At 40.7% G+C, this 24,393-nt stretch overlaps 1 protein-coding gene across 4 annotated transcripts in view; it reads left to right on the forward strand.

Moving 5' to 3' along the window:
- Nucleotides 1-24,393, forward strand: part of acsl3a (acyl-CoA synthetase long chain family member 3a) — a 116,502-nt gene that overhangs the window by 26,413 nt on the left and 65,696 nt on the right. For 2 of the 4 annotated variants that reach the window (XM_078208848.1, XM_078208855.1), the window contains one exon: nucleotides 2,011-2,440. The exons of 1 other annotated variant lie outside the window; for it this stretch is intronic. In XM_078208848.1, coding sequence (XP_078064974.1) covers nucleotides 2,102-2,440 — 339 coding nt within the window. In that variant the 5' untranslated portion in view covers nucleotides 2,011-2,101. Of the gene's footprint in view, nucleotides 1-2,010; nucleotides 2,441-11,383; nucleotides 11,438-24,393 lie in introns of all 4 variants that reach the window. One more of the 4 variants, XM_078208840.1, reaches the window with a different exon arrangement.

The following is a 24,393-nucleotide window of genomic DNA, read 5'->3' on the forward strand; positions in this document are numbered from 1 at the left end:
GAATCATAGAATCCCTACAGTGCAGAAAGAGGCCTTTCGGACCGTTGAGTCTGCATGGACTTTCTGACACAGCATCCCAATAGGGCCCGAAACCCATAACCCTAACCTACACACCTTGGGACACCCGGGGTAATTTAGCATGGCCAATCAATCCAATCTGCACGTCTTTGGTGAACAGGCTGAGGTGAGTTACTTGCTGCAGGATTCCTAGCCTCTGACCCGCTCTTGTAGCCATTGAATTTATGTGGGTACGGGCTTGGTCAAGTTACGGGTCAATGATAACAAATATCATGCAAAAACAAGGAAATGGAGTTGAGATACAGATCTGCCATTATTTATTGGTGATGTGGAGATGCCGGCGTTGGACTGGGGTAAACACAGTAAGAAGTTTAACAACACCAGGTTAAAGTCCAACAGGTTTATTTGGTAGCAAAAGCCACACAAGCTTTCGGAGCTCTTAGCCCCTTCTTCAGGTGAGTGGGAATTCTGTTCACAAACAGAGCTTATAAAGACACAGACTCAAATTACATGAATAATGGTTGGAATGCGAATACTTACAACTAATCAAGTCTTTAAGAAACGAAACAATGTGAGTGGAGAGAGCATCAAGACAGGCTAAAAAGGTGTGTATTGTCTCCAGACAAGACAGCCAGTGAAACTCTGCAGGTCCAGGCAACTGTGGGAGTTACAAATAGTGTGACATGAACCCAATATCCCGGTTGAGGCCGTCCTCGTGTGTGCGGAACTTGGCTATCAGTTTCTGCTCAGCGACTCTGCGCTGTCGTGTGTCGCAAAGGCCACCTTGGAGAACGCTTACCCGAATATCAGAGGCCGAATGCCCGTGACCATGCCCGAGACAATACACACCTTTTTAGCCTGTCTTGATGCTCTCTCCACTCACATTGTTTCGTTTCTTAAAGACTTGATTAGTTGTAAGTATTCGCATTCCAACCATTATTCATGTAATTTGAGTCTGTGTCTTTATAAGCTCTGTTTGTGAACAGAATTCCCACTCACCTGAAGAAGGGGCTAAGAGCTCCGAAAGCTTGTGTGGCTTTTGCTACCAAATAAACCTGTTGGACTTTAACCTGGTGTTGTTAAACTTCTTACATTATTTATTGGACCAGACTCAAAGGGCATGAATGACTTACTCTAGTTTCTGAGTAGAATTTTTAGTCTTCGCCATTTCCCAAGTCCCGGAGGGGAGGGCACCCCATATCTGACGGTCTTCCCATCCACGATTGAGAAAAGTTGAAAAATGGATTGCCTGCCTGCCTGTTCTGTCCATGCAATGACCTAAAAATTCCACAAGAAATGTAATACTCCAGGCAATAGGGCAGATAATCCCTTCAATTGGCTCCATTGTTGTTGGCAGGCGTGCTGTCAAGCTGCGCCTATGCCCGCCGACCAAAATATTGCACAAGTGCAGGTGATGTTGGGATGTATGCCCGATGTCATCTCGTGCTATTTTATGCTCTTCCGGGTCAGATGTGTGACTGCCTGGCACATGCAAAATTATGCCCTGTTTTTCTGAAATTGCACGTTAAATTTAAAATCAATGCAGCAAATTTGATGTCCCTGCTAATTTGGCCAACAGTGCATTTTGGAAAATATCTCATCTAGTTTCTTGGTTATACCGCAATTATATACTGCTGAAATAGTATGTTTCCACATTTTTATCACCTCCTGACTCCACTATTACAATTCTGTCCAAACTAACGTCCCATTTTCTACTCTCCTTGAACTTGAGCCTGAAACTCTGTTGCCCTTTTAAGACCTTCCTCGAAAACCAATTTCTTTGGTCAAGTTTTTGTCTGATTTATACTCTATGAACCACCTTGGGATGTTCTTGTGTTAGAAATGCTATACAAATGGAAATTGTTATTGGTATGATCTTAAATTTATGAGAACCTGAGGATTTTGCATTAATTAATAATAATTAATAATTACATTTGCATTAATTGGTAATTTGCCAAAGTATGTCTAACCGCTTTCACTTTCCACCCTCAGGTACAAAACTGGAGTGGTGTTAGTTCAATAGCCTCGCAGGCTTACAGACATTCTGGACTTTTGATTGCAAGCTTCAAGGCCTCCAAGCAAAATGAAATTGAAGAAGGGAGTTAGCCCTGTCTTTTCATTATTTTTGCAATGTATGATCATGGTTTGCAATCTCTTATTTACTCTGCCATTACAGCTCTTTGTGGGTTCACGGCGTAAACCTAACACGAGAGCAAAATCAGTTGGTAACCATCCTGCTGGCCCATACAGATGTGTGGAAAGTTTGGATCGTCTATTAGCAAGTCTGTATCCTGGTGCCGACACCCTGGATAAAATATTTCAATATGCCACTGATGGCTTTAGACATAAGAACTGCTTGGGAACACGTGAAATTCTTAGTGAGGAAGATGAAATTCAGCCAAGTGGAAGGGTCTTCAAAAAGGTAATTGATGTCACTCCCTTTCGATGTTTTACTATCTTGGTATTGTCATGTCAGCTGATATCTTTTCAAGACAATTGGTGATTTGCACACCTTGATTCAGCTCTTGGTTAATTAATCAATCATGATTTGTGGACGGCACGGGGGCACAGTGGTTAGCACTGCTGCCTCACAGTACGAGGGACCTGGGTTCGATTCCCGGCTTGCACATTCTCCCCACGTCTGCGTGTGTTTCCTCCCACAGTCTAAAGATGTGCGGGTTAGGTTGATTGGCCATGCTAAGTTACCTCTTAGTGTTAGGGGGGACTAGCTGGGGTAAATACGTGGGGTTATGGGGATAGGGCCTGGGTGGGATTGTGGTCTGTGCAGACTTTGTGTCGAGTGGCCTCCTTCTGCACTGCAGGATTCTCTGATTTCGCAGTGTTGGAAATTATTTCATTGATTTGTGCCATAAAAGTGCAATTAATGTGCAGCAATTAGCAGTTGTCTTTATGTAAGATAACAGTATGTAATTTATGCAAACTGGTTGGGAGAAATTATGAACTATTCATTATTGTACTTGAGAGTAATTCAGCCCAATTAGATCCCTAAGTAAGTAATCCATTTGTATTACTTGCACCAGATAAAGCCCCTTGGGAAACCTTTCTGGAAATATTTGCAGTATGTTCACTAAGTAAAATTTAGACAGGAAAAATGTAAATTGGTTTGTAGTAAGAATTATTTGCACACATCAAGGCAGCAATTTTGTTCTACATTTTCACTTGCATTTTGCAAGGAATACCAAAGGTAAGGCTTTTAGCTTTTGATCTGTTTTGTATAATTTTCTTTTGTCTTTCTTGTTTGGAAAGAAAAATCTTTCTGTTGAACACGTACACTGCCTGCTCTAGCAGTATTCCTTTTAAATAAAAAAAGTCTATTTCATTTACACCAAGTTTAGAATTCTGCAGCTTCTGCTGGGAACTAAATAAACAGCCAATCTTTCCTGAGCTCAAACTTATTTCATACCTGTTCTGCAATTTTCATGGAAGTTTATGGTTTCATTTCTCATTGGAGGCAGAAACAGATACCTAGAAATGAAATACTCATTACTAAGCCATTTATACAGCCATTTACTCCTAGTTTGTAAACAAAAGCACTTCAGTGCTCTTGAACATGGTACACAAAAAAAACAATTTCATAAGGACCGCACATATATGAGAAGGAATAAAATTTGGTCATCTTGGAGAAGCTCAGTGCTAGAAAAGCAGTTTTCCTACTGATCAACAATGTAAACATTAACTTGTTTTCTAACATTTGTGTGTATGTGGGATGAAGAGGAACAGGTGGTATTCGTAGCAGTTTGCAACTTCAGTCATTCTAATGTAAGGTGTGTTGATATAGGCACTAGAGATTCAATATAAATTAATGTCAATAATGCCTAGGAGCTCAATATTTTGTATCTTTTGACACAGCCACTAAGTGCAGGCTCTGTAAGTCATTAATTTAATTATTGAGTAACCAGGTTTGGTTTGAGGCTAGAGATGATGGAGAGGTAGATAGAGATGGATATGAGAGCAATGTTCAGGTCCAGGGTGCACTTGGAAAATAAATATCTCGTACAAAAGAGGAAGCCAAACTTTTTGAAGGCAGTTTGACTGCAACACCTTTGATTATTTTAGTTCTCACTTTCTCTCTGGTTTAACAGTTAGAGTGCATAAGAATATCGAGCCTGCGCTGATCAGATTTTTCAATACCAGATTGGGGCAAAGATGTTACTTGCCCCTTGGGGAGAGGAAAACAGATTGGATTTAGTATTTGGTCTCCTGATTCCTGTCAAATATTATGGCATTTTCAATTCCATGTTGTGGCCACTATGGAGATAGATACCCCAGATTCTTATGGAGGAGAAGGCAATTTTTGTTTTGGTTCTGCATAACTTACTGAGGCAAGGATACATGTACTGGTAGTTTGCATTGTTCCTTATATGTGAACATTTTCCTTCCCTCCTATTTCTGTTCTTCACTTGTGAAGAAAGTATTTATGTTGGAACATAGTATATCATCCAAGTGTGATCCTAGATAGTGAGTGGCAGCAGGCAACTTAACTGTAATTGGTAGCACAGTTAAGCAATTCTACCTTGAGCCAATCTGTGTAGCTTCCGGCAGAGGTGATATGTTAGTGATCAGTTGTAGAAACCATGACTTTTTTTTTTCACTTCTGTAAATCAGAATTACTAAAACCAGTTGTAGTGTCTTCCACTTTTATCTTGTTTGGAATTCTGGGATCAGTGGAGTTGTTTCTGATCTGTATGATTCGGTGCTTTAACTCAGAATTTGTAGAGATTGAGGGATAGTTAAACAACTATTATGTGCCTTTATTTTTCCCAGTGAACATGGATCAGTGTCTTTTATCCACTAAATCCACAGAGGAACGTTCACTTAAGTTCTATGATTTTGTGGGTTTTGCATTGTGAAATGCTTTTGTGCTTAGTGGAGTTTGTCGCTGTGAGCTGACAGTTGGTTAATTAGACATTTGTACCAGATTTTACATTTTTACCATCTTGGTTCCTTAATTGTTAATACTTTTTCACCCATTCAATGCCTGGCACCCAGAGTAACAGGGAAGGTCCTGTGTTTGTCATCGGGATATGTAAACCGGTGTAACCTAAATCCTCAATGTATTTTAACTGACCGGCCCAGGCCTGAATTATAACTTTAGTCTCCCTTTTTTCTCGCATATTTTAAGCTATTTTCTCCTGTTTGCTTCCCTTGATGCCTAGACGTGCCATCAGTTTTATTCTCTCCACCTAGATACATCAACTCCCCAATTCACCATGGCTCTTCTGCTTTTAGCACTTAGCAGATGATGGAATATCTCGGCTTTGAATGAAACTTGACTCATGCTATTCCCCTAAGTTAATTTTAGTTCGTTTATTTGTTTGGTATTCAAGAGATCCTTTATTGAAGCCTCCTGCCAGATCCTAATTTCCATGTTCTACTTGCCTAAGTTGCCATGCTGATTGATGTAGGTTTATCATCACATTACATCTTAGCTTCTCCACTAGTAATGTCTCCTCCTTTGAACATCTCACTTTATTTTTCTTGCCCTTCTTTTAAAATCCTTCCAGTCCCACCCCAAGTTTTTCACTGTTATCCTAGTCCTTTTCTTACAACCTTTGCTCAGAACCATCATTAATTATTTCAGTCTTTACCTCTGTGTCCCTGAGCAGAATCCTCTTCTGAATTTATTGATTACCTGTCGTACTTTAATCTCTTCCTCCATTTAAATCTCCTACACATAATCACGATCTCAACCACAACCGTACCATTTCCTGTGGCTTCTCTGCTCCCATGGTCTCTTAATTCAACATGGCCATCACGGTACACTTGATATTTGTTGCTGAAATTAGTGTGTTGCAACCTGCAGACTTGACCTCTTCAATGCTTTGCTGGTCAGCCTCTATCCTCTGTGAACTTCAAGTCCAAACTCCACCTGTATCCCATCTTGCACCAAGTCCCATTCGTCTTTCATCCATTGCTGATTAACTGTTATGATTCCAGTTGATATAACTGGATGGGAAAGTCCAGGGATGAAACCTTGGCTCAAAAGATTGTAACATTAACTTTTTTTAAAACAAAACATGGAGGAGCAGTCACAGGACTGCTAATCATTATTAACAACAAGAAAAAAAACTTAGTAAAAATTGGATTATGATACAATACTTTATTTCACCCCTATTTTAACAAATACACACAGATTTTAACACTAACAAGAATTTACAAAGTATATAAAAAATAAGCTGTTTATGCCATAACTCTTTCTAAGCACAATAGAATCACAACTGAAACTGACTAGCCCCCACACTCAAACACCTTGGTGCAACATGAAGCTAACCATAAGTTTTACCCTTGCAGGCACAGAACCACTAAATTAAACTCACTTAAAGTTATACCTTATTTTAATGTTTACCAATATAAATCCCTTAATCTACCTTTGTTTTCCTAACACAGCAAGGAGTTTTAGAGCCCCGATGTCTTTTATATAAAATTATCATCCTTAATGTTTTAATCCTTTCTTTGCTTTCTTCCTCTCCTTATGTATGAAACCTCCCTATAACTGAAGCATTTTCTTCCACTACCAACCCTTTCTATCACTCTAGCTTCTTAAGCATCATACCCTATCTTTTCCCTATAATGGCAGCCATTACCTTCAGTCTCCTGCACCCTAGCCTCTGAATTATTTCCTTAAATTCCTCCATCTCTTGCTATTTATTCATAAAACATACCTCTGACCAAGGTTTTGATCACATCCTAAAAGGTCTGTCCTTAACTTGTATTGACTGATTATGCCTCTTTTGGACATTTTTATAAGTTGCCAAATAAATGTTAAGTATTACTGTTGGATTATTGTTATTTGGCATTTACGTTCATGACATTGCAGCAATCTACTTTAATCAAGCTTATTTTCAAACAGTGAACAAAGATAGCCACTGGAACTTTTTTGTTTCAAGTTGAGCAGCTGACTTTGCCAATGTTTAATTTTTCCATTTCACTCCGTTCACCTCGGCTTTTTCATTAAATGTTTCAGTAATGCCAGGCTGTCTCTGTCTTCATCCAGCTCAAGAACTTTGTCAATTCAAGCTTACATGACAAACAAGCAAGTTTTGTGTTGGTGGTTAATATTTACTCACCTGGGACAGCAGAGTTTCTCATGATAACAGTTCCAGTGAGTCACCTTTTTAAGGTGCAGGAATATTAGAATTTCATGCAGGCTTTGAATGAAAACTCATTATAAAGCCTTTGAACTGGCCGCCTTGTCTTTGTGCAACCTCTGAATTTTTTGCTGCAATGATGTCCTAAGCATGCCTTTTTGCTCAAGAAAGATTGAGTGTAAGCTCTGTCTTACAATGATATGTCTAGTCCTGTTTCCCACAGAACGCTGTCTACCCATGTCCATTGCCCCTGCCCCTGAAAACCTGCAGAGCCACTTTTGAATGTTTTGCTGTCTGGGCATGTTACTTTGCATGCACGATCTCGTATAAAAGCTACAATTTTCAAGCTGTGCAAGCATGGATTGCAGGATGCTTAGATGGTACTAAAGTTCTATTTGCTGTGAAATACCTCAACGAACAAGGAAGCACCGGGTGTGAATTAATTTTGCTATTACCATTGGCCTTGATGAGGAGAATGGGGAATTTTATCATTTAGAATGTTAGGAGGAGGCCATATATCCTATCACATCTGTTAAAGCAACAAAAATAATTCATCTCAAAACACTCCATCTTCCTCTGATTCAAAATAGTTTTTCATTTTTGCGTGAACCTGGAGACTGAATCCTGGTGAGCTGTTCAACTAAGCTAACCCGTCACATCACATCAAGTTAACCCATTTCTTGGTGTCCATATTGGGTTTCTTTGCACCTATTTCATTTTGCAGCTTAGGCTGCAATGAGATCGACTGTAACATCCACGTGAATCAAAGCAAAATATCGCAGATGCTAGAAATCGGAAATAAAAACCGAAAAAGCTGGAAAAACTTAGTAGGTCTGGCAGCATCTATGGAGAGAGAAAGAGTTAAAATTTTGAGTCCGTATGACAGTACCTCAGAGCTGAAGAAGGTGGAGATTATATAGCTGAAGGAGGCTGGAGCAGGATAGACAGTCAGGTATAGGTAGGAACTCAGGAGAGTGACAAAGATGTCAGTGTATCGCAAGGAATGTGGAGGGGAAATTGGGGGTGCAACAGGGGACGCAAGAAACAAGAGGAATCATTTCCTATCAGTTAAAGCTCCTTGGCAACATGTCAAACCTTTTGACAAAACACAATACTTTTTTTAAAATTGGCAATGGGAGAAAGGGACATTCTTTGATTGCTGAGACCACAAGCCCACGGATAGAGGGTGACAGGAGTGCCACTCTTCTTTTCCTATTTGTGCTCCTGAACTGTTCTACCTTAACCCCACCCGCACCAACCCTGAACACCCCCCCGCCCACTCCCACAACTGCTGTGCCCATGACATCTTTGTCAATTTCTCCTGAATTCCCACCTATCCTTGACTAATATTCTGCTTCACCTTCCCAACTCCCCTTCCAGCTATATAATGCATCACATTTCTGATCCCCTCTTCAGTTCTGAAGAAATCAAGCAGACTTGAAGCATTAACTGTTTCTCTCTCCACAGATGCTACCAGACCTGAGTTTTTGCAGCATTTTCTGATTTTATTGTGGCATCCACATTCCCTGGCTGCATACCAGCATCTACCCAAGAACAAAGCTGGGATTATTTATATCAATAAAACCAATAGCACAACATATGGGATTTTCTTTTGTAGAAGACTAAACTATTTATTTTCTACTTAATTTTGGCCTGAAAGCTTCTTGAATTCTAGAGTATTCTATCATCTAAGGAAATTCCATTAGAACAAAAGCCACTTTTTAAAAAAAACAAGGCTAATATTTTCAAAGCTAACCTTCTCACCTGCATGATCTTTTACTGCCAGAATGTTTGTGCTCAGGAAGAATTTGGGTTTGGTAGGTCAGACTCTGGAGTCAGTACTGGTTTTGTAATTCTCAGCTCTGAAAGGAGCACTTCCTCAGCTATAGTATGGATTACTCATGATGTGTAAAGAAAAAGGAAGATTGATTGCTTTTTACTAGTCCTTAATCTTGAATTGTGAACTCGTTCTGCTTCCTGTCTGTGGAGTTCTGAATCCATCTTAACAATCCTGTCTCTGATTTTATAAAATTAGTGTAATCCCATTTGGTCCGGTGAACTTGCGTTCTTGTTGTTTCCATGCTTATTGTATTAGACCCCCTTTTAATGATTTGTATGGTACAATTCTTTTGATGAATTGTGACTATATTGTGAGAAATGAGTCCCAGGATCAATTGTTAAACTGTTGGTTCTCATAGCCAAACAAAGCATAATTGTTACGATCTCCATGGGGAAACTGTAAACCAAAAGAACCAAATTTACTGAATGACCCCCAACTGAAGAAATTGCCAACAAGATTTCACTTTTCATAATATTCAACATGAATGTAACTTGGAACATTAATTAACAACCAAATTACAATCAGTATAAACTATAAATTACACATGGGAATATCACACACAGCACATATTACAACGATTTGCATTACTCCCTGCACAAATGTGGCACCATGTGCAATCTCTTAGTCTTTCCAACTCTGCCTCTGATACATAGGATCTCTCACTTTTCACGTTCCATGGATTTTGCCCTTGGGTCATTTGCATCAGCAGGCTTATTCCATCCATGGTCCCCGGATACGGTTGGTACTGACGAGGTGCATGTTGATGAAAACTCCCCTTCTCGCATCACGTTATTCTAGATGGTGTGGCTTTCCAGAGTTCCTTTTCGACTCACCAACCAACAATACCCAGTTCCCCATCTGTGCCTCTGATACAAACTTAACTTTTTTGCGCACCTGAGCTATTTGCACTGCTTTTAAAATTCACTCCCTTTTTTTCTTTTACTGATCTTTTCATAGACAGCTTTGCTGGCTTCTCACACAAATTTTGTTCCTCATTCCATCTCAGTCTGCTTTCTCTTTTTCTGCATCTGTGTGCTAATCACCCTCTGACTCCCAGCTCCCCTTATCTCTGACTTAGCATCTTAACCTCCTCCTCCCTGTTGGTACTGCTTCCGGATCGAGGGTCAAGAGTTCACATGAACCAGTGTTTCTTATTATCCAAAAAAATCGCAATTGATCTCTTTACAATTAATGCAAACTTTTAAAAAGTTCTCTTTAAGCATTCTTAAAAGCAATTATAGATTTCCCAAGTATTTTAAAATTTTTCCTTACTATTACTGCTTCTGAGTCAAAATCATCACATCATCCTTTTTCCCGTGACCTTCTGAGTTCAGAGAGATGTAGGAGAAGATGATAAGTTATAGTTAACTTGCTTTCAAAGTTTTTGGTATCTCCTTCCTTTCATGTTTGTTCCAGTTTGACTTAAATTAGTAATCTTGACAATATTTCATATGCAAAAATAATTTCAGTTAATCCAAGTGGCATGATTTAATCATAAATAGTTCTGGCCAAAGTTATGACCAAAGAATACATTTGAGTTATTGAGGAAAATTAAGTGGAAGAATTTTGGTGGTCTATTATTTTCTGTTTTGTTATGTTTGCCCTCTTCATACTGCAGCAGTGAACAGGATTTCTGCGTTGAGGGTAGGAGCTGACTTATTTCAGAGCATGCTCACTGAAGCTTTGTAATCATTTGCTACAAAGTGTGAGAAAGTGATTGGTTTAATTCTTCCCAAGTCTCTAACTGTGCTATATGGAAGAATGTGGAATACAGTCACAACAGTATTTCTTTTAGCAAATTGTGGCTAATTCCGCCGATGCTCTATGTTGCAGCCCGAAGCGGTTTAATATCAATTTACCACTCACAATCTATCTTAATGTTATGCAGTTATTCTGGACAGAGGGGCACTGTTGAAAAGATAATTTTTTAAAAAAAACAAGTCTTTTCTCCCACAGAACAAAATGTTTAAGTCTAGAATATACAAAATTATCTTCAAGGACAAATACAAACTTGATGAAAAAATATGATTCTAAATTGTGTTTTCCCCATGTGCATTTCCATCCGATGTTAGTTTTGTACTATTACTGCCAAGCACCAGAATAGGTCCATTTTATGACTCCTCTTGAGAGGGAGAAATAGTTCCAGTCCTGATGTTATCACACTGAGACAAAATGTAATAATGTGGAGATGCCGGCGTTGGGCTGGGGTAACCTGGTGTTGTTAAAACTCTTACAAAATGTAATACACAGTGGGAGAACATCTGTTAATAAAGTTTGGTGTTATTAGTTCAACCATATATTTAGATATTTTGAAATGAGACAGGTACAATTTAGTAGAAGAAAGTAAAAATAAATTTCCTGTCTGGCAGGACAGGTACTTCTTTCTTTTACCACTGTTTTCTGACCCTTCACGTAGAATTCTTCAGATGAGACAGTGAAAGAAGAAGACAAGTTCATAGTGGCAGAGAAAGTAAGTTCTACCCAAACAAACTATTAGAATATTCTAGGTATTTCTTAAACTAGGTTAAGTAGTGATTTCAGTTAATCTGTACAGCAGTGTAGATGTAAGTATAGCATGAGAAATAAATTTGTTCTTTAATATATTCGTTGCTTTATTTAGTCAGTCATGAGTCCTGATTTCTGCACCCTTGGCTTGAAGTATTATGTTTGAACATAATTTTCTCTAGAATTAGTTTAACACTATATAGTTATGTAACTTATCGCTTTAGAACTGTCACTCATGAGTTTATCAATAATGGAATCAGGTTTGCTTTATCACTTCTCCATGTGGCATGTCAGAGAAGACCTTTATCAATATTAATTATATGGGCTATAAGTGAAAATCTTGTTAACAAGTACAATATTCATGAATTCACAGTTTTTAATATGTTTTTTAAAACCTTTTCATTTTCTCTTCCGTTGCCCTAAAGGCAAAGACTTGTACTCTGTCCACTTCCTTGGTTTATGTATTGTAGACATGAGTGATGTAACTTCTTTCCAAATTCGTTAATGCTTTGTTTCAGTATCTCTTTACTAATAACCCTAGTGAAAATGATCCCAAACAATATTTTTTTTCTGTAGCTGATTAATGGGTATCTATTAGAAAATATCCTGGATTTTGCTGTGATTATAATGGTGACTGTCAGCATTCACCATCATTACTCCACTGAAACTGACAGCAACTTTTGGAGTCTCAACTTGCTCAGAATAATGGAGAAATAAAAATTATTGTCTGTGATATCAGCCTTTTTTCCAGAGGGTGTGCTTTTGAGGTGCCCTCAGATCTGAAATCAATGAGTAATCTTATAATTGCTGTTCATTTTGCTGTACAGGTCTTGAAAAAGATGCATATAAAGTAGAATTGTGTTTTTAATGGCACACTTCATAATTACTGCTAAAGTCATTGGTTTTGAAAAGTTACTTTTAAATTTACAGAATATCAAATTTCTCCATAATAGAAATATTTTAAAAAGTTGTTTTAGCTTCAAAGTCCAAATACTTCAATCTGGTTGCATACCTGCTTGTTGACATTACTACTACTGCACGCCATGATATTCTAAGAGAGAAGCCACATCACTGGTATCACAAGGTGATTATGTGCAGTTTTCTTCAAGATTAATGGTTGGTTTCATTGATTGCTTTAGAAATTGTGTTCAAGATTCCCCAAACTGAGAGTCTCCATCATTCCAAGGCAGGGAAATAGTAAGATAAGGCTACATATCTGCATCGAAGGAGAGAAATCAAAGGCCAACTCTACTCCCTTCTCCCCTCATATCCCCAGACAGGCGATTGCAAAGTATTTTGCTCACCATCCATTAGTGCACAAGGAACACATTGGCAAAATAAGGGGCTTGGTTGACAGGGAGCTAGCAGTAATGTACCTGCATGTCTTCCAACTCTGTCACCCTTTGGAATAATGTGGGACAATTGAGAGAATTTTTGCACAAGTTTATTTTTAAATTGATTATTACATTAATTTCAAAATCACAGGCTTCCCTTTGATACAAACTGCATGCTGGTGCTGTATCTTGACCAGTCCACTTTCTAATTTATTTCCAGTGGCTTAGAGCTACCTAGCATAAAGTAAATAAAATGTTTTTGATAATCCCTTTTTAGCAATATAACTTCCCAGATTTCCAAACATGGGAACAATGCTTTCAGTCAAGTATTGAGAACTAATCTGATAAATGAGACCGCACTGCAGGCTTAGCCTTACAGATACTTAAATCACATACAAACCCTTTTAAGTAATGGGGTAAGACAGCAAATCCAGTATTGCATCACAATGCCAGCTTAGTTTAGGATAAAGCAGTCTTCATAATTACATTTGGAACAAAAATGGCATTGTTATAATTTTCACTGAGCTGCCAATGTTAAAATTCTGCACGCTTATAACTAGTACCATTTATTTCCCTTTGTTAGTTTCTTGTTCTCCCTGATAAATAGGTTGGGATGGTCACCTTTTTGCTTCTCTTTACCTTATTTTACTGCAATGAGTGCAGTGATGCTGGATGGCTTACCATCTGATTTTAGCCAACTTCCTTCTCTGTCTCCCTCCACTGCACAACTGACTGGGAACTCACTGGAAAGGTCTGATGGCAACAACTTTGGCTAATCTCTGATGCTGTTCATATTTCAAATCATCACAGTCATTACTTGTAGGTTTATAGTGTGACAAATGGTTCTTTAAAGCGTTATGGCTAGAACTTCTTTCTATTGCTCAAGGGGAAAGGATTAATGTAGTGAGATAATGAATAATTGTTCTTTAACTTCAGTATTGAAAGATTGAAATCCAATCTTTAAAAGGAATAACTGACAAAGCAGTAAACTTATCCAAAACAATTTTTTTGGCTTCAAATTAGAAAGCAGAGTGAGGGCTAAAGGCTAGTAATTTCATTAGGCAGAAGGTGGGAAGTGGTGTTCTGCAAGAATCAGTGCTGGAACCACTTGTTCACAACTTACATTAACACTTTAGACTTTGGAATCAAAAACACCATTTCTAAATTTTCAAATGATACCGTATTAAGGGAGATAATTGATACTGATAAGGACTGCAACAAATTCCAAGAAGTAATAAATTAACTTTCAAAATGGGCATATAATTGGCCAAAGTTTAAGTAAATGTAAGATATTACAAGATCAATGAGAAGCTCAAATTACTTAGAAAAGAGGAATCAAAATATGTTGGTAGAGCAAAGGTTTCTGAGAATAATACATGAATCACTCAAAGTAATGACATTGATTAATAAGGCCATGAGAAAGTTAAAAAATATATATTTTTTTAGAGGAATAGAATTGGAAAGTAAAGATGCTAATCTAAACTTGTATCAAACCTTGGTCAGACCACACCTGGAATACTGAGTAGTTATGGTAATCAGTTTATTTAAAAAGAAATAGGCATAGGAGAGGATGCAAGTAAAAAGATTTACAAGGTGGATACCAGAAATGTAGTGGCATATTTTTTCAGGAGAGGATGAGCAAGCTGGGAATCTCTCTTGAAAAGAAGGCTGAAGGGTTCTTTAATGAAAGGTTTTGTTAGAGTGGACAGAGCACATCAGTGCTCCCATATATGTGAAAGAACAAAACTGGGACTCATCAACATAAGATGGTCACCAAGAATCCTGTACACAATTTAGAAGAACCATCTTTATCCAGTGGTGAGAATGTGAAACTCGCTACCACAAAGGAATAGTTGAAGCGAATAATACAGATGCGCTTTAAGAGGAGACTAGACAAGCATTTGAGTTTGAGGATGAAGGGACTAGAGGGTTATGCAAATAACTAGATGAGGAAAAACAGGAGGAGACACAAGTGGAGCATAAACATTGAATGGACTGGTTGGGCTGAGCAGCATGTATCTGGGCTGAAGAACTTTTGCCGGAAACTTCTGGCCTCTTACATGGCTGGGATTCTCTGCTCCCACTGCACTGAATGGAGTTTTGGCTGAGCCCCGAATTCTCCATTCTTCGCAGCGGGGCAAATGACATCAGAAAATCCCACCCCTTTATATAATCTGCTTTGTGTGAAAAGCAGAATACTATGGATGCTGGAAATCTGAAATAAAAACAGAAAATACTGGAAATACTCAGCAGGTAAGGCAGCTTCTGGAGAAAGAGAAGCAGTTAATGCTTAAGGTTGATGATCTGACATAACTGGGGAAGAATTAGAAATGTAGTAGGTTTTGAGCAAGGGATAGGTGGGGCAAGGATAAAAGAAAGGTAGTAATAGGGTGACATTTTAATTTCCCTCAATTTGCATGGTAATAATTGTTAGCAATACTGAAATTTAAGATATATTCTAAGCAATAACATTTTTAATATTTCTTAGGTTCAGGATGCAGATTTATGTAAGTAAGTATAAGGGCCATGAATACAATGGGTACGTTGGTGCAATATTTTCCGAGACTTCAATTTTATTCTACTTCAATTCCCTTGTTGGGACTATTTGCTAGTCCCTGAGGATTGGAGGATAGCGAATGTGGTCCCGTTGTTTAAGAAGGGTAGCAGGGATAACCCAGGAAATTATAGGCCGGTGAGCTTGACGTCCGTGGTAGGGAAGTTGTTGGAGAGGATTCTTAGAGACAGGATGTATGTGCATTTAGAACGGAACAATCTCATTAGTGACAGACAGCATGGTTTTGTAAGAGGGAGGTCGTGCCTTACAAATTTGGTGGAGTTTTTTGAGGAAGTGACAAAAACGGTTGATGAAGGAAGGGCCGTGGATGTCGTCTATATGGATTTCAGTAAGGCATTTGACAAAGTCCCACATGGCAGGTTGGTTAAGAAGGTTAAGGCTCATGGGATACAAGGAGAAGTGGCTAGATGGGTGGAGAACTGGCTTGGCCATAGGAGACAGAGGGTAGTGGTCGAAGGGTCTTTTTCCGGCTGGAGGTCTGTGACCAGTGGTGTTCCGCAGGGCTCTGTACTGGGACCTCTGCTATTTGTGATATATATAAATGATTTGGAAGAAGGTGTAACTGGTGTAATCAGCAAGTTTGCGGATGACACGAAGATGGCTGGAATTGCGGATAGCGAAGAGCATTATCGGGCAATACAGCAGGATATAGATAGGCTGGAAAATTGGGCGGAGAGGTGGCAGATGGAGTTTAATCCGGATAAATGCGAAGTGATGCATTTTGGAAGAAATAATGTAGGGAGGAGTTATACAATAAATGGCAGAGTCATCAGGAGTATAGAAACACAGAGGGACCTAGGTGTGCAAGTCCACAAATCCTTGAAGGTGGCAACACAGGTGGAGAAGGTGGTGAAGAAAGCATATGGTATGCTTGCCTTTATAGGACGGGGTATAGAGTATAAAAGCTGGAGTCTGATGATGCAGCTGTATAGAACGCTGGTTAGGCCACATTTGGAGTACTGCGTCCAGTTCTGGTCGCCGCACTACCAGAAGGACGTGGAGGCATTGGAGAGAGTGCAGAGAAGGTTTACCAGGATGTTGCCTGGTATGGAGGGTCTTAGCTATGAGGAGAGATTGGGTAGACTGGGGTTGTTCTCCTTGGAAAGACGGAGAATGAGGGGAGATCTAATAGAGGTATACAAGATTATGAAGGGTATAGATAGGGTGAACAGTGGGAAGCTTTTTCCCAGGTCGGAGGTGACGATCACGAGGGGTCACGGGCTCAAGGTGAGAGGGGCGAAGTATAACTCAGATATTAGAGGGACGTTTTTTACACAGAGGGTGGTGGGGGCCTGGAATGCGCTGCCAAGTAGGGTGGTGGAGGCAGGCACGCTGACATCGTTTAAGACTTAACTGGATAGTCACATGAGCAGCCTGGGAATGGAGGGATACAAACGATTGGTCTAGTTGGACCAAGGAGTGGCACAGGCTTGGAGGGCCGAAGGGCCTGTTTCCTGTGCTGTACTGTTCTTTGTTCTTTATTTGCCCCGCTGCGAAGAATGGAGAATTCGGGGCTCAGCCAAAACTCCATTCAGTGCAGTGGGAGCAGAGAATCCCAGCCATGTAAGAGGCCAGAAGTTTTCCCCAAGGCTTTTTACTCTTATGTGAGGAATAAAAGAATGACCAGGGTGAGGTTAGGACCGGTCAAGGACAATAGTGGGAACTTGTGTATGGAGTCAGTAGAGATAGGCGAGGTGATGAATGAATACTTTTCTTCAGTGTTCACCAAGGAGAGGGGCCATGTTTTTGAGGAAGAGAAGGTGTTACAGGCTAATAGGCTGGAGGAAATAGATGTTCGGAGGGAGTATGTCCTGGCAGTTTTGAATAAACTGAAGGTCGATAAGTCCCCTGGGCCTGATGAAATATATCCTAGGATTCTTTGGGAGGCAAGGGATGAGATTGCAGAGCCTTTGGCTTTGATCTTTGGGTCCTCGCTGTCCACGAGGATGGTGCCAGAGGACTGGAGAATGGCGAATGTTGTTCCTCTGTTTAAGAAAGGGAATAGAAATGACCCTGGTAATTATAGACCGGTTAGTCTTACTTCGGTGGTTGGTAAATTGATGGAAAAGGTCCTTAGGGATGGGATTTACGACCATTTAGAAAGATGCGGATTAATCTGGGATAGTCAGCTCGGATTCGTGAAGGGCAAGTCGTGCCTCACAAATTTGATTGAATTTTTTGAGGAGGTAACTAAGTGTGTTGATGAAGGTAGGGCAGTTGATGTCATATACATGAATTTTAGTAAGGCGTTTGATAAGTTCCCCCATGGTCGGCTTATGATGAAAGTAAGGAGGTGTGGGATAGAGGGAAAGTTGGCCGATTGGATAGGTAACTGGCTATCTGACCGAAGTAAGAAATTTAACAACACCAGGTTAAAGTCCAACAGGTTTATTTGGTAGCAAAAGCCACACTTTTGCTACCAAATAAACCTGTTGGACTTTAACCTGGTGTTGTTAAACTTCTTGCTGTGTTTACCCCAGTCCAACGCCGGCATCTCCACATCATATCTGACCGAAGACAGAGGGTGGTGGTGGATGGAAAATTTTCGGACTGGAGGCAGGTTGCTAGCGGAGTGCCACAGGGATCTGTGTGATTTTTATTAATGACTTAGAGGAGGGGGCTGAAGGGTGGATCAGTAAATTTGCTGATGACACCAAGATTGGTGGAGTAGTGGATGAGGTGGAGGGCTGTTGTAGGCTGCAAAGAGACATAGATAGGATGCAAAGCTGGGCTGAAAAATGGCAAATGGAGTTTAACCCTGATAAATATGAGGTGATTCATTTTGGTAGGTCTAATTTAAATGTGGATTACAGGGTCAAAGGTAGGGTTCTGAAGACTGTGGAGGAACAGAGAGATCTTGGGGTCCATATCCACAGATCTCTAAAGGTTGCCACTCAAGTGGATAGAGCTGTGAAGAAGGCCTATAGTGTGTTAGCTTTTATTAACAGGGGGTTGAAGTTTAAGAGCTGTGGGGTTATGCTGCAACTGTACAGGACCTTGGTGAGACCACATTTGGAATATTGTGTGCAGTCCTGGTCACCTCACTATAAGAAGGATGTGGAAGCGCTGGAAAGAGTGCAGAGGAGATTTACCAGGATGCTGTCTGGTTTGGAGGGTAGGTCTTATGAGGAAAGGTTGAGGGAGCAGAGGAGGCTGAGGGGAGACTTAATAGGGGTTTATAAAATGATGGAGGGGATAGATAGAGTGAACATTCAAAGACTATTTCCTCGGGTGGATGGAGCTATTACAAGGGGGCATAACTATAGGGTTCGTGGTGGAAGATATAGGAAGAATATCAGAGGTAGGTTCTTTACGCAGAGAGTGGTTGGGGTGTGGAATGGACTGCCTGCAGTGATAGTGGAGTCAGACACTTTAGGAACATTTAAGCGGTTATTGGATAGGCACATGGAGCACACCAGGATGATAGGGAGTGGGATAGCTTGATCTTGGTTTCAGATAAAGCTTGGCACAACATCGTGGGCCGAAGGGCCTGTTCTGTGCTGTACTGTTCTATGTTCTAAGTGGGGTCTCCCATTAAAATGAGCTGTACTGTCAGTATTTCAGATTATTGCTTGACATGATGTATCATGCGGCAAGATCTAGTTTAATATGCAGTGCAAAAAATTCTGTTCCATGACATACAAACATTGGTCACTTTCTTGTAATTTCTTACAGAAGGTTGGAAGAACAGTGGGAGCATCAGTTTGAGAGCACTTTGAGAGGATGCTATGCTTGTATCATTAACTTTTTTTCCCCAAATATAATGCCGTTCTAAAAGTTACATTGGTAGACTATCATTATTTTCAATGCACATTATTTGATCCTACAACTTTACTGGGCCCTAAATAGCCAATTTGATTACATATTCGGATTGGGGGGGATGGGGGAGAGGGAAGGGGCTGCAAAATCAGTCAACTGGAAGGAATGAAATGTGAAATCCCTGGTTCTGGGAGATAATAGATGTGATATTTGTATATAATGTATGTTGGGGTTTAGTGTGTGTCAGGTGACGCCTGGGGGATTAGCTCCTCTATGTGGAACCCAGTTAAGCAGTTTAAGATTGGATTGTCGACTGTGCACACCTGTCATAAAGAGCTTCCAGTGTTTAGGTTACGAGGCCTACTTCATGGTTCTTGAACAACCTTTCATTAAAAACATTCGTAACAGTTAGAGACCACAGTTATCACAGCATATGTGGATATGACAGGGTAGGGAATCAGGATCTGCAGCAAGATAGAAATTCCAGGAGCACGGGGGGTGGCCTGGGTTAGAAATGAGTTAGGAGAATTCCTATAGTGTGGTAGAAGTGAAAGAGGTCCTCGGGTAATATTCGGGCAACTACTAATGTTGGAAGGTTTTCAAGCGTGTGGAGAGTTCCAGAGTTCAGTGCTACTGGAAGAGATCATAGAATCCCTACAGTGCAGAAGGAGGCCCATCGAGTCTGCACTGACCACAATCTCACCCAGGTCCTATCCCCATAACCCCATGCATTTACCCTAGCTAGTCCCCCTGACACTAAGGGGCAATTTAGCATGGCCAGTCCACCTAGGCCGTACATCTTTGAACTGTGGGAGGAAACCGGAGCACACGGAGGAAACCCATGCAGACACGGGGAGAATGTGCAAACTCCGCACAGATGGGCGGCACGGTAGCACAGTAGTTAGCACTGCTGTTTCACAGCTCCAGGGACCTGGGTTCGATTCCAGGCTTGGGACACTGTCTGTGTGGAGTTTGCACATTCTCCTCGTGTCTGCGTGGGTTTCCTCCCGGGTGCTCTGGTTTCCTCCCACAGCCCAAAGACGTGCGGGTTAGGTTGATTGGCCATGCTAAAATTGCCCCCCGGTGTCCTGAGATGCGTAGGTTAGAGAGATTAGCGGATAAATATATAGGGATATGGGGATAGGGCCTGGGTGGGATTGTGGTTGGTGCAGACTTGATGGGCCAAATGGCCTCTTTCTGCACTGTAGGGTTTCTATGATTCCATGACTCAAGCCGGGAATTGAACCTGGGTCTCTGGTGCTATGAGGAAGCGGTGCTATGAGGAAGCAGTGCTAAGCACTGTGCCACCGTGCTGCCCCACCAAATGGGTTTTTCTGACAACCAACAATGGTTTCACAGTCATCAGTAGATTCTTAATTCCAAATATGTTTTATTGAATTCAAATTCTACCATCTGTCATGGCGGGATTCGAACTCAGGTCTCCAGATCAGCTCCAGGGACCTGGGTTCGATTCCCGGCTTGGGTCATTGTCTGTGTGGAGTTTGCACATTCTCCTCGTGTCTGCGTGGGTTTCCTCCGGGTGCTCCGGTTTCCTCCCACAGTCCAAAGATGTGCGGGTTAGGTTGATTGGCCATGCTAAAAATTGCCCCTTAGAGTCCTGAGATGTGTAGGTTAGAGGGATTAGCGGGTAAATATGTGGGGGTAGGGCCTGGGTGGGATTGTGGTCGGTGCAGACTCAATGGGCCGAATGGCCTCCTTCTGCACTGTAGGGTTTCTATGATTCTATCATTGGCTGAGTTTCTGGATTAATAGTCTAGTGATAATACCACTCGGCCATCGCCTCCCCAATATGTTCCGAGATCTGGGAAAACTGGGAGCTGCATAAATAGAAATAGTCCTTTCATTGTATCTGTCTATCTGTTATAAAATTCATAGAATCGTAAAATCCCTACAGTGTAGAAGGAGCCCATTCGGCCCATCGAGTCTGCACTGACCACAATCCCATCCAGGCTCTATTCCCGTAATCTTTCATATTTACCCTGCTAATCCCCTGACAATAGGTCAATTTAACATGGCCAGTCAGCCTAACCCGCATATCTTTGGAATGATTTGAGTTCAGAAGTTCAAGTTCTATGCTGTTCTCTGTTCTAATTCAAAAATAAGTTAGCAGAACTGGGGTGCAGTTTTATCATTTTGGGCGAATGATCCAGAGGTGATGTCAGCCCATGTCTCACCATGGTATGAAATTTGGATTTTATTTCTAGAAATTTGAATGCTGGCATCAGTGAAGATTTAACTGATATATTTTGCAGAGGGAAACCTATTGTCCTTTCTTGGTGACTCCACCAATGTGGTTGGTCATCACTGAAGTGATCTAGCAAGCCACTGAGTTGTAACTATAAATGGCAGCCTTGCTGGTGACAGTGACAGCCACATCCTAAGAACAAAAGAAAATATGTGTACACTTGTACACTTTTTGTATAGCACTGTGTCCACTGTGAATAGTCAGCCCTGATCAATAATTTTTCCAGATTCACCTCGGAAAAAGAACGCAGTGTTTGCTTTTGGAGGGAATTAGAAAGACCAAGGCAATGGATAAGTGATTCATATTGAAGTTTTGATAACACAAATAGTTCCAATGGTTTCAGTTTGTTACTCGACTGTAAAGAAGTGTGGCTTACAGACAGTGCTGAGAACTTATTTTGTTTATAAAACATACCCCTCAAGATGAATGGACTACCTTGATAAATCCGACCGAACTGAATTCTTATCTGACACAAAAAGGAGACTTCTTAAACTACATTTGGAGCTAAATTGAAGGTAGGAACTTAGCACAATTTACATGGATAGTAACTAATTAGGAGTAATAGAGGTATTTACAGGAAAAAAGGTGCCAGTTCTGAGCAAAAACATCATTGACTTTTCAATTGGCAAAACATATGTATGGACAGTATTTATTTAAAATGCAGCCTATTCTCTGACATGCAGTGAACTGGAACTTCAGGAGATTTCATTTAAAAGGTACCTGGACGTGCTCTGAAAGTGCTGTAACCTGCAAGACTTCGGATTGGCTGCTGAACGGGGGATTATAATGGGTAGCTAATTTTCTTTTTCGGCCAGTGCAAACACAAAGGGCCGAATGGCTTCTTTTTGTGCTGGAACTTTTCTATGGCTTCATGGTTCTCTAAGATGCCACAGTCTAAATCTGTGCAATATGCATGATTTTCCAGCATACATTAATAAAGTTTTCTTGCATATAATGTTAGGCTGTATAACACAGAATCAGGGCATTTAGCCCAAAGTGTTTTATGCTACACATGACCTTTGCATGCATGAGAATTGCTCGGCATGTTTAAATTTCCAATGGGCTAGTTCCCTGATGCTCTGGACTCTTCGCTAATGTCTCTGCCCCGAGACATTAGCTATGTACATGGAACTTACCTGTGTACTTAACGTAATGTTTAGTCTGACAGCTGGGTAACTCCTCAACAGACCACTCAACCCAACCACACCCATCTTCCCCAACAACTTGATCTGACTACTTGACTACATCATCATTACCCCGTACCCACTCGCCCATTTGGCGACTAAACTGCATTCATTCATTAAAAGACTTGGACTGTTTTAAAGCTTGTCTGAATATGGCAGCTAGTGCCAGAAAAGGAGATAGGTCTCCTTCCTCCAGCTCCTCCCCTGTTGGACTTGGACTGGAGATGCTATGCTACTCATTTCTGTGTCCCCTGGGATCGGAAGATGCTAGGAGAATTGGGCAATAGTGTCAGTTTGGGTAAATTCTTTGCAAGTTGACCAGTAGATCTAGGCCATTAAAACAGCATACCCTGTAAATTGAATTGCTTTACATTGTTAAACTCCTATATTTGTAAATGAAATAACTTTTAAAATTAAATGAATGTTAAAATATAATGAGATATTCGAATCCTTTTTATTTACCTCCAGCTTGTCGAACCTAAACAGCTTTCAGTTTCCTTTTAATGTAGATGTGTGCGCTCATGAGTGTACAAATTGTTAGTGGCAGTTTTCACTGGTCTCATTTTTGCAACAAAAATAATGATGAGGCTATCAGCACTAGCCCTTATTGAAAAGTTAATCGGACAGCAATTTCTAACAATTAAACAGAATTCGGGTAGTTGTTGTCCACTATGCCCAACTCCTTTAAAAGTTGCTTGCATGTGTTTTAGCCTCTGCCTATTTACCTGAGGTAGTATTGAAGTTATGGTATCCCACGGCTGACAGAATCCACTACCAGGGAATTGACGACACTTTTAGAGTTGAGACCAGGGCAGAAAAGGAATGGAGCCTCCCATTGACGTACATTATCCAGAGCTGCAGGCACTGACATGCACGTAGTGTGTCCCAGATTGATGGTCTCCTTGCACATAGTCAACAGCTGCTCAGAGCATAAACAGTGCCTGGAATCTCTTGTATTTATTATGAATAATAGATTTGAATAGCTTGTGAAACACTCATATATTTGTTCATTAGCCCTGGCTCTGCTGGTAATACTCTCCACAGAATCCCTACAGTGCAAGAGGCGGCCATTCAGCCCCTCAAGTCTGCACTGACTTTCCACCCCCCCCCCCCCCCCCCCCCCCCCCCCCCCGCCCAAAGTCCCCGTAACCTGGCTTGTTTACCATGGCTGGTCCACCTAACCTACACACTCTTGGGACACTAAGGGCAAGTTATCATGGTCAATCCACCTAACCTGCATACCTTTGGACTGAGGGAGTGAACCGGAGCAACCAGAGGAAACTCACGCAGACACAGGGAGATCCCATGGTATTAATTTGAAGAAGAGCAGGAGAGTTAATCTTAGTGGCATTGGCAATATTCATCTCTTGATCAATAGCACAAAACAGATTATCTGGCCATTATTACCTGTCTGATTGTAGGAGCTCACTATGCATATTGCCTGCTGCATTTCCTACATTACAATAGTGCCTAACCTTCAAAAGTACTTCAAGTGCTTGAGGATATCTGGTGTTCATGAAAGATATCACATAAATGCAATATTTTGAAAAGATTTAATACATTTAAGGTGCAAATGGTGGGGAGTGAAGGTACTGAGAGAAGTAACAATTGATGGCTGGGTCATGGCCAAAAGAGCAGGTAAGTAGAGGCGTAACAAAATATCAGCTGCAACTTGGGACTTTAAAAAAATTCTTCTATGCAATGTGGGCTTTGCTGGCAAGGCCAGCATTTGTTGCCCATCCCAAATTGTCCTTGAACTCAGTGGTTTGCGAAATAGACCATTTCAGAGGGCTGGTAAGAGTC

The sequence above is a fragment of the Mustelus asterias genome, chromosome 3 (genome assembly GCF_964213995.1).
Source record: "Mustelus asterias chromosome 3, sMusAst1.hap1.1, whole genome shotgun sequence".
NCBI lineage: Eukaryota > Metazoa > Chordata > Chondrichthyes > Carcharhiniformes > Triakidae > Mustelus > Mustelus asterias.